At 33.7% G+C, this 10998-nt stretch overlaps 2 protein-coding genes across 3 annotated transcripts; both read right to left on the bottom strand.

Moving 5' to 3' along the window:
- Nucleotides 1–658: 658 nt before the first annotated feature.
- Nucleotides 659–3341, bottom strand: LOC108823885 (protein indeterminate-domain 14). Its single transcript, XM_018597182.2, has 3 exons — nucleotides 2697–3341; nucleotides 2093–2495; nucleotides 659–1592 (listed from the first exon to the last, which is right to left on the bottom strand). The coding sequence occupies exons 1-3, from the start codon at nucleotides 2833–2835 to the stop codon at nucleotides 908–910; spliced, it is 1227 nt and encodes a 408-aa protein (XP_018452684.1). The 5' UTR covers nucleotides 2836–3341; the 3' UTR covers nucleotides 659–907.
- A 5600-nt stretch (nucleotides 3342–8941) lies between these two features.
- On the bottom strand, nucleotides 8942–10946 carry LOC108823978 (putative clathrin assembly protein At1g68110). 2 transcript variants are annotated; one of them, XM_018597299.2, is made up of 2 exons: nucleotides 10811–10946; nucleotides 8942–10326 (listed from the first exon to the last, which is right to left on the bottom strand). In XM_018597299.2, exon 2 carries the CDS (start codon nucleotides 10253–10255, stop codon nucleotides 9092–9094), a length of 1164 nt encoding a protein of 387 aa, XP_018452801.2. In that variant the 5' UTR covers nucleotides 10256–10326; nucleotides 10811–10946; the 3' UTR covers nucleotides 8942–9091. The 2 variants fall into 2 exon arrangements, with proteins under 2 accessions (XP_018452801.2, XP_056850543.1); XM_056994563.1 differs by having other exon boundaries at nucleotides 8942–10234; nucleotides 10811–10933.
- Between the last annotated feature and the right edge of the window lie 52 nt (nucleotides 10947–10998).

Genomic DNA, 10998 nt, shown 5'->3' with positions numbered 1-10998 from the left:
ACTCAAACAAAAATTTAGAAACATCCTAATAGGACTGAAATCTTTGACCTCGAAAACTCGAAACGCAAACTGATCAGAATCAAACCCGTATGGATGTCTGAAAACCCATCCTTAGTCATTATTATATATCGTATAATTTCATCATATAATTAATCGTATTTTATATGTACCATCATATAACTAATCATATAATTAATAGTATTTAATATGTATCATCATATAAATAATTACATATATTATATTTTAAAAATTTAATATGAAATATAAAAACCATAATTTGAGTTGGTATTTCAAATTGGGCTTTGTATTGTATTTTTCTTATATATATTGACAATATTCTTTTATAATGGACTTAATAACTTAAGCCCATTACTTTTTCTATTTTGTACTACTATCTTTGTTTCCAAACAAATTTTTTTTTAAAAGACTACAATCCATGTTTCCAAACACACCAATTTTTTTTAATACTCTTATCCAAGTATCCAAACACACCGAATTTGTACTTCAGCTTTAATAAGATAGATACTTGTGTGTGTTTTCTTTAAATGCGGATATATGTTTTATTGCTTCTTTAACATTAAATATAGGGAAAATAAGTGTTAAAAATATATATATAGGGAAAATAAATAAATGGATTTTGTGTGTGTTTCTGTTAAAAAGTAACCGTTATATAACCCGATAATTTATTACACGAACCAAAGTTACAATATCCCGCAACCAGAAACAGATCCAACCACACTTGATACTCATACTACAAAACTCTACTCCACTTTGGTTTTTGTTCGAGAAAAAAAACAAAACAAATTTATAAAAAGAACCCAAAGAATTTAAAAAGTTCGTCTTCAATTTCAATCAAAGAACAAAAAAAAGGAAAAATATAATTTGTTTCTTTTTAAAAGGTCTATGACTATGACGATGCTCTATCACTCGCTTTTTCACCTTCGGTAGTCGCCGAAGACACATAGCTCACAGCAAGTGATGTACTCTCATCGGTACAAGGCGGTTGTGGAAGAGGAGGAGGAGGAGCCGAAGCAGCGACAGCTTGAAAGTGTTTCTTGCAATTATGGCAAGTGATTTGCATCATCGTAGCACTAATCCTCCGACTTGCTTCTTCTCTATAAAGCTGAGCTTTATGAAGCTCAGCTTTGGCATGTTGCCTTATTCTCTTGGCTTCAGAAAATTCCAGTTCCGCAATCTCTATTTGCCTTTTGGCTTCCTCTCTTTGTCCCAATAGTAAGCTCGTCTCTCCCTTTTCGTAGCTTGACGTTGTCGGCTCCATCCCTATCGACAAACTAAGGCTTGTCTCATCAGCACTAGCCCGCGATGGAAGTAGCTGAAGCTCGATGCTACTACCAGTAGTAGCGCATGAGCCAACGAAAGGATAGAGCAAATCGGATGACGGTGGAGGAGCTTGTCTTAGCAAAGGATGTCCTGGCAATACAGGACCAACGGAGAGGTTATCGTTTTTGGCGACTGAAGCAGTTTGTGTAACGTTTGAGGTATGTTGTTGCTGTTGTTGTAAACGGTGGCCGGAGAGTTGTTGTGATCGGCGCATGGTGCAATTGTCTTGGTGCTCAATGAAACTCTCCACTCTGAATCAAGAAGAGTGTATATATATAGTTTTTTTTTGACGACGAGTCTTTATATATAGTTAACTAAAAGTGGAAAGCACAAAGGAATATATGTATCAAACAAAGAAATAAAATATAACTTAACTAAGTTAGTGGAGTTAGCTATATTTTGGATTATATTATATCATGAGCATGAGATGCAAGACTTTGAGTTTTGGTATAATATAAACAATATATCTACTTAACAAAGTGCTATAGTGAAATCTGTGATGGGGTCAACGTAAGTAAGTTCAAATATATAATCAAAAAATAATCCTTAATTAAAATATTTTAGACAGCAATCCAACAAACCTCAGCTTCCATTATCTATAATTAAAACATGTACACGCCATACTAGAAAAAACATTCTTTGATTTACTTTAAGGATTCAGATATGTATATATACATTAAAAATATATATTAATAATTAAATTAAATATATATTAGTATTGCCACTAGCTAGGGTTTCATGGAAATGGAACCTGGAGAAAACGCGGCCGCAATCGCAGGAATGGCCGCGAGTGCCACACGTTTTGAGATGGGCTTTGTAATCAGATTGAACAGCGTAGCCCTTTGAGCATCTCTCACAGATCCATTGCTTGTGGTTACTGTGTTTCCTTCGAAAGTGTTTCTTGATTCCCACGAGATCTCCGAGGGCGTGACAAGGGTTGTGGTGGAGGCATGTCGGCTCTGGACAAACGTAGACTCTCTTCTTGACTTCCTCGGTGGTCTCTCTCTTTAAAAGCTTCCATGGAACTTTATGCCTTCTCCTGTGCATCTGTAGATTCTGGTCTCTCTGAAACCCTTGATTACAGATCTCACACACGTACCGATCGGATTCTAGTAGTGTTCTTGGAGATAAAGATACCACCTCAGCCTCAGGATCTGCCACCGCCAGAAAAAAATATGATTACTTTTGGATATTGATTAAAAACCTTTGGGGAAATAAAAACTTGAAAAGAATTGTGACCAAAGTCGATTTATTTTTCCACAGAAAATGATTACTTTCAAGAACTTGCTTAAAGAAAAAAAAATCTTTGTGCTATTCTTTTTTAAAAGAAAAAACAAATTGAACATAATTAATACCTGGTGTTCCAGCAGGTCGTCTTTTCCTCTTTTGGGTCACGGCGGCTCCATTACCGTCGGGAAGAAGATCGGAGGAAGATGAAGAAGGAGGAGGATTCTGATGATGGTTGATGTTCTTGCTTCTCTCGTAGTCTATCATCGGATAAGGTTCTCACGTTTTCTTTTTTGTTTTTGTCTAAAGATAGTGTTTGTTTTTAGTTTTAGCGTATAGAGAAGGGTACTGTGACTAACGAAAAATAAGAACAATATTGAGGAATCTTTTGTTTTTCATGCAGAGGAGAAAGAAGCAGAGATTGTTTTTTATTGAGTTGTTTCCTTATTTATTTGGTGGAAGGAGTGTTGTGTTTTACATCTTTACTAATAGAGGAAGAAAAGCAAGATGAGTTAAGAGAGAGAAACAAAAGGGCTTTGTTTTTCTGAAATTATCTTTTTATCACATAAAAGGAAAAGCTTTTCCAAAACCTTTTACTCTCCATCTTTTTATAATTTTCTCGGAAAATCACTAAAAAGAAAGTAAAGATGAAAACTTTCAACTTTTTGTTAATTGTTTCATTGACCTTTCACCTTAGATGGAGAAATGCATTGTATGGTCGTTGGTGCTTCAATCTTCTTCAGAGTAGTTATGAACCTCTCTTTCTCTCTCTCTTTTCTATCGGTACACTGTTAACTGTTTATTTAGAAACACCTAACATAGATATGCAGAGAAATGTTGTATATACACATATATAGGCTATACACATATAAAGAGAGTGGGACAAGGACTTTGGAGCCCACATTAGCATCTGGACAAGAAACAAAAAAACATCCCCTTCCACAACAAAACAATTACAAGTCATTATTATTTCATATCATACAATATTCGATCAGACTGAGTTAAACTTTTTTCTCCTTTTTCAAGATATATAATAAAAGGATTGATGGAAATTCAAATGGGAATCTTGGAAATTTGATGTTCGAGTACATGTTTTTTAATGGTGATGTGTAGCCTTTAGGGTTGGTTTATATATAAAAGAGGGATATGATGAGAATATTTGTTTGGAAAATAATACACATGCAGATACCCAAATAATATTTCAGTATGTATTTACAAATATCATCTCACGTATTTTACATGCCCTTTTATATAACATATATTTTAATTAAAATGAATATTGTGTCAATAAGTGAGACTCGAATTATCAGATCAGTTTCATTGCAGTGGAGTTATTCTTACAATAAACTCTTGTGGTAAAAAACACTCATGTGGTTACACAAGCATAAACCTTGAGTCAGATCTGGGTTTCGGTGTCAGCTGAGACAAATTCTATCTAACTTTACAAAGGAAAATTTTAGATCTGGAATAAGTTCTGTCGAATTTTTCTTTATAAAGAACATATTTATAGACTAATTATAAAGTATAAGTGTCTGTGTGTTGTAGGTATAAAATAACATAGATATTAAAGTCCACCATCTCATTAAAGGGCATTTGTCTAACCTAGTGGAACTGTAAAAAAATAGAAGTAAATACAAAACTTTTTTAAAAAGTCATTTAAAAAAAAAAACAAAAAGAGGAACAAAAAGAGGACGACACTTTAATAAGAAGAGAAAGGAGAAGGTTGGGTTGGAAAGAGTGGGTAGGAGGATGGGGAAAATGGATTCTCATCACATGCAATGCTTTTTTGTAAGTTGGATATATCACTCCTAATCACACAGTCACATTATTGCCTGAGATACATATTAATAATAAAATACTCACCTCTTTCCTATATTCAAAGAATATATCACTAAATAGCTTAGGTAAGTTGGATTATTTATGGCACAGAGCTTTCTAAATAACATAGATTATTATATTTCACGCATATTAAAAATAAGACACTGATTTATTTGATATCATCCTATTTGTTTAAATTATGCGAAAACACACCTTATATTTTTTTTGTCAGCTCATACTTTCACAACTATAAAAGTTTCTCATATCATCATCTAGCAAATTCACCCTCAGTTAAGTTACAAAAAAAAAATCACCCTCAGTTACTCTAACTAGTTTACTATTCGACTGCAATAAGTCTCTCACTCCGTTGTTAGTTGTTTTACTTTTGTTGACTTGTACCGTTTTATCACCTTGAATTTTAGATCTAGCACCATGCATCTATATTTTGTTTTATTTGTTAAATGAGTAACGCCCGAAAACCCTTTAGTAGAGCTGTGCATGGAAACCTGAGGCGGTTGTCTCGTTCGCTCTTGTTGCCATCTGAAAAGTTGCAACTTGAAAAACTAATTGACATTTTTTCGATTCACAGAAACCCGAAACGGAGAGCAATGGCTGTACGTCGCTTTTACTACAAAATATACGGAAATGTAAACTGTAGTGCGTGTTCATGTTAAGCGTGGCTAATACGAGAGTGCTTAAAATTAACCAACATAAAAATGTAACTAATTTCAATGAGTCTAAACTATAAATTAAATATGCATAAGTTTTACCAGCAAATCAATATTAAGCAAATGCTATTTTTCCAAATCAATATGTGTACCTCCAAATCAACGTACTAATGCAAAAGATGCCATTATATTAGATAACTTAGTATGATCAATGTTGAGGTATTCCACGAGACTGAGTGATTAATATGATAATAGAAAAGCAAGATTTAGGGGGTAAGATTAGATGCGAGATTCGTTTTAGAAAAAGAGAAGTACGAATAAAGGAGAGGAGTACATGAAAACAAACAAAAAAGAGTATTAATTAATTAAGTTTAACTAAGGAGGAGAGAATAGTGATGACAACATGGGAGTCGGAACATGGGAGTCGGACCCTTTGGCTTTTTGCTTTTCTAAGCAGTAATGATGAAGAAGTGTTAACTTCTATTGACAACGCACAAAGACTAATTAAAATAAAATAGTTACAATCTTTTGTATAATACTAATTTCTAGAGAGAAGAAAGTGACTTTGTCTCTATGTCATAATCTTCATAGAAAGCATTGCCAAATCTTGGCCACATGGACGGTAAAAGCCTTTACCCTACGCGGTACTCTCATCTATTGCCTTTGCATTTTTTTTTCATTATTACATCTTTTATATGTGGCTTTTGTATAATTGTCATCATTATGGATTTGTACATTTGCTCATAAAACAGACTGAGCCTATTAATCCTCACGGATCTATACATACATGAATATGAACCCTACTTTTTTTTCCTTTTTCGATAAACTAGAATGCTTTTGTGATGTTAAGTTGCAACTGGTAACGACAATCAATTGGTGCCAAAAGGACGAGTCTCCAGTTGAGTGGTTCGGCCAGGGACGACAACGTTTGTATGCGTTTAAATTTGGAATTAACTGAATAGGATCAAATAATTAATACTCCAAATGCTAATTTATGTTATTTTAAGTAAAATACATTTAATTATCGGTTCATAAGTCTTAGGATATCTTTTAAAGCTTCTTAAAATTCGTTCTATGATTGCAAAAGTGTATAAATGTTGTAGAGTATGCACTATTATTTGGTATTTTTAATATTATTAAAAGTCAAAATATATATCCGAGAAATCCCCAATTATATGATACCTGATGGAAACCGGGAATGTTTTCATCTATGATATGTTAGAATATTTTTTCTAGATTAGATGATATTTTAATTTTTAATGTAAAATTTATTAATATTTGATGCTATATAATTTTGTATTATGCAGTTTTTAATTATTTGTTGAATATAGCTATGTAGATAAGTAGTGATTTTTTGTTACTTAATTTTTTTTTAAAAAAATTAAAAAAAAAATTACCAATCTAAATCGTTAACTAATTAAAAAGGGGGAGAAGAGTCATATTTTTCCATACATCAGAAAAGTATCAGTTACAAATAAAAATTCTTAATATGAGAGTAACTAGAAATCCATTATTTTATTTGTGTGTAAATAAAAAAATAGTTTTATTTTTAATATGTTATATTCTGTCAACATGCTATTAATATTGTTTATGCGTCCAATCTGCTAGCATGTCTATCGATCATATATATGGTTTAAGTTATTGTAAGGGCAAAAATTCACGGTCTCTGAAGTTAAAAATAATAATTATGCAAACATGAGCAAACAAGATCGTCAGATTGGGTGAAGGTGTGCAACCCATCCTACCATCATTCATCACCTTTAAACTGGATATAGAAAAGAATAACTATTGTAAATAAGTTCTATTATCTGTGATTACTCCAATGCAATTTTTGTTGTTGTTTGATAATATAAGCCTGTAAGTTGATATATATAGTGTTTTAATTTCTATTTAAAGCATTTGGTTAGTTATAATACTTTTGTTTTTGTCACCATATTATAAATTGTTAATATTTTTTGTTTTGCTTAATTATATATTTGATTGGGCCACGTATTATGACTTATGAGAAAGTACTAGTCTCTATAAAGGTCGAAACTTATGGTACATCCTTAAAGTCTTTGCTTTGGCCATACCATTTTATGGTTGATAGCTATTTCCCATCGGCCTTGTTGCTTTCCTTGCAAACATTTCATATCAAACGAAATCAACACACACATATACATATAGAGGAACATCATTAGCCTTCCTTAATCAAAACAAAAACAAAAATTAAGTTTGCTTTTCAAGTGGCCACATTAAAATAACTTAAGTCTAATTTTTTGATATTAGGTATTTGGAGGGTTTGAATTTGAAGGACTTAGTAACAATACAAGTACAAATTTACGAAAAACAATACAAGTACAAGGCGATGCAATTGGATAAGACCTTGAGAAGGATGGTTTAAATACAATTATGATGCCTTCACATCATGAAGGCCAGGGAGTTTCTGGACTAGGATGGATTATTTGTAATGGTCAGAGCTACTTTCAACATAGTAGAATGATCAGGAAGTTTCAGGGATGCTTTCGGATTAAAGAGGCTGAATGCAAAACACTTGTATGGGCTTACACGCAAATTGGTCTTTCTGTTTCAAGCATGTGGAATTCGAAGGTGATGATGCCGCAAAATTACAAAAACGAAATTACATCAACAAAATTCGAGAATGGCAACGACTCTTTGACTCCGTAAAGTTCAAACATAGAAATAGATCACACAACCAATGTGTGAATAAATTAGCTAAGCGGACTGTTACGGTTCCAATTTTTTGTATATAATTGTTTCTAAACTTCTTTTTTTGGTTAAAGGGTTTTGTTTCTAAACTCCTTACAAGACGATGTATGTATTGATTTATTTAGCATAAATAAAAGTTACTTTGACAAAAAAGAAGACGTAGTAACGATACGAACTAGTACAAGCCATAAGACTACATACATGTCATGATGGTCTGTAAAAGCGCTAGTTATATTAACTGAAATGGCTCTTTCAAAATATGAAATTTGATATTTATGGATGAAATTTTGAAATCCGGCAGCACTTGCAGCCAAGCCTCGTGCCTCATTACATCTCACTTCGGAATATAAGCTTACTAATTGATTTTAATAGATGCAAACAATAAAACAATATACAAAATCAGGAGGCTCATCGAACAAATCCAATATCTGATACATCTCAAGAAAACACTAGGCCCATGACTTGATATAATGGAATTCGGAACCAAAAGATCAATTGCGAACATACATATTGCCATATTGGCTTTAACATACATGTTGGCTTTAACTGGTGGCATGAGTTACTGTTGATTAAATTTGCATTAAACCACAATTCAAAAATATTACCAATCATAGATTAATTTTATTTTCTTGAATTAATGTTTGAATTATGATGTGTTATATACTTGATTGAGTTATCAATCATGGAAAAATTGATAATTCAACATCAAACAAAATTCAATGTATTAGGATTTGATTTATTATTTTTTTGGTTTTTTACTTGGTGTCATACGTTACTTTTTTATTTTTAAATAAAATAAAATAGTATAAAATAGATAAGTCATACTAAATTACCATTCTAAAAAAGAATAAAATTTTCCAGTTAAATGTGTTTCACTTACTGTAAAAGACTAATCATAACTAGTAACTATGTATCCATGGTAATCATTTTTTCTTCTGAATAAAATAAAATATCTCTTGTATATTTGACGTTTGAAGTTTTATTAGTTTAACACTATCAATGCCACCTTTCCAACAGATGTGTGTGGTTTAAGTATATTACCCTTTCTTTGACAAAAAAAAAGTATAGTACCCTTTCACCATCCATTTGTAATCTCCTCAATCTAACAATCTTAATCCTTTGTATTCTGACTTAATTTTTGTTTGTATTTTAATGAACTCAGAATCAAATTCGGTATGTATCTCAAAATGTACCACTTCTTTTTTGAATTTTTACTCAAGATACTGGTAAAAATTGTGTATATGTACAGAACCAGAACCATGGAAAAAGAAAAAAAAAAGAAAGACAAAACAAGTTCAATCTCATCCATATTGTTTCTTGTGTCTTCACTAGAACGTAATCAAATCTGGCATCATGTACTGTATATAAACTGGTTCTTGGTACGATACTATAAGACCAGGAAGAGGATGCTTTTGATATTCTTTAACCACCTTTTCACGGAAACAACACTCATCATCTTCGAAACTCTCCCATTCCTCTGTGATGATCGTCTCCAATCTCGGTTTCTCCCAAACCACCATAGCTTTCTCTTCCTCCACCACTACTTCTTCGTTCTTGATCATTTTCTTGATTGTTTCTACTTCTGCCTTTGGTATACTAACGAACTGAGGAGTATCTCTCGCGTTCGGGACGCCAAAGCTTTTGCAGAACTCGAAGTAGAGAGCTAGATCCTCTCCCTGAGAGGTTGCCTTGTTGACGATCTTTAGCATCGCGGCGGCGTCTGTTTTTCCGGAAGAACCCGGAAGGAACCTGATGACGCCGCCGCATATTCTACCGTAGATGTTGATACTCTCGATCACGACGCAGTCCATTGCCTCTAGGATCAACGTTCTCTTCATGTTGTCAGCGACGGGACGGATCTGTAGAATCAAATCGAGAAGAGACTGCAGTTTCTCGATCCTTTCGAGCTGACAAGAAGATCGACGACGGCGATGAAACTGATCAGACAAGAAGATAGAGTAGCTACGGAGGAAAGCGAAGTAGGTCCGGACGAAGATGTTGAACCCCCATGTTTTGCTGAGACAAGAATGCCCGTCGGAGAAACCGGAGAGGTCGAAAGGGAGACGGCGGAGTTCGCCTAGGACGGGAGGGAGCTTGCAGGAGAGGACGCCGTGGAGAAGCATAAGGGATTTGAGGGAGACGATCCAGCTGCGCGTGTGGCTGACGCGGGATGAGAGGGTGTGGACGAGAGTCTTGAGGTTGAGGGGAGAGGATCGGATCCAGTCGTAGACGCGGCGAGCGTTCGAGTAGTCGATGGAGGAGGAGTCGTGGGAGGTGGCTTTGATGATGGCTGCTTCGAGGTCTAGGTTATGGTGCGGAGTTCGCTTTGAGAATCCGACGGCTAGTAAGCTTTTACGGTCTTTTATAGCGGCGGCTGCTCGTTTCCACAGCTTCATCCTCGAAGCCAGCCTCCTCCCTCTCTCTCTCCTCTTCCTCTCTATCTCTTTGTCTTCTCTGTACCTTACGTATTCCTCAAGGATCAAAAAAATCATCTCTGTAAATCTCTTTTCTCTATTTTAAGTTCTTCCTTCCTTTACCATCCGTTATACCGTTGTTACCGCTCCTTTTCAAAAAATATATATTTAAATAAAAAGGAAAAAAAATCTTTTATTTACCAATTAGTGTCTCGATTGTAAACTGTACATTCATCTAATTGGTCTGTAACGTGAGGATGAGTTACATTAGATATACGAAAATCTACTCGATCTAAATTTTGGGATGATTTGAACTTTTAATGACTTTTAACAATATTTTATATGGACTATAGAATGTAAAATACTTTTTGTTAAACCATTTTAAAATATTATTTAAAACCATAACATTGAATTTTTATTTTTAAATAAAAAACTTCATCCAAACACTTTAAAATCCAGTACTTAAAATACTTTAGATTGCATAATAATTTATAAAATATCAGTAACAATAGATTTATTTTGTTGAATAAACCCGTTCAGGTGTATCGAAATTGTCAGGACTGATGTTATAAGGTATTAACTTTACAAAGTAAATATTGTATATACTTCAAATAAATTAAACAGAGTACATACCTCTTGGGAAGCTCGTGAGCAAGTAAGAAGATGGTTCTTGACCATCCACCAACTGATCCGTAGATGAGAAACGCACTTCCTAACGCCATTCCATCAGTAAAATTGTGCTGCACAAGGATAGAGATGTTATCATCTTCTTCAGATGAAGCCGAAGCATCTCCTATCTTTAAAAAATAGTAACAAAAAGG

The sequence above is a fragment of the Raphanus sativus genome, chromosome 9 (assembly GCF_000801105.2).
Source record: "Raphanus sativus cultivar WK10039 chromosome 9, ASM80110v3, whole genome shotgun sequence".
In the NCBI taxonomy this organism is placed as follows: Eukaryota; Viridiplantae; Streptophyta; class Magnoliopsida; order Brassicales; family Brassicaceae; genus Raphanus; species Raphanus sativus.
Note: the sequence above shows the minus strand (reverse complement) of the source record. Positions and strands in the feature narration are given on the sequence as shown.

Coding starts and splice junctions, on each gene's coding strand:
- LOC108823885 (XM_018597182.2), bottom strand. CDS start 2,835: ATGATAGACTACGAGAGAAGCAAGAACATCAACCATCATCAGAATCCT. Junction 2,496..2,696: donor ACGACCTGCTGGAACACCAG/GTATTAATTATG, acceptor TGGCGGTGGCAG/ATCCTGAGGCTGAGGTGGTA. Junction 1,593..2,092: donor TGCGGCCGCGTTTTCTCCAG/GTTCCATTTCCA, acceptor TTCTTGATTCAG/AGTGGAGAGTTTCATTGAGC.
- LOC108823978 (XM_056994563.1), bottom strand. CDS start 10,855: ATGGTCAAGAACCATCTTCTTACTTGCTCACGAGCTTCCCAAGAG. Junction 10,235..10,810: donor GCTCACGAGCTTCCCAAGAG/GTATGTACTCTG, acceptor TTGATCCTTGAG/GAATACGTAAGGTACAGAGA.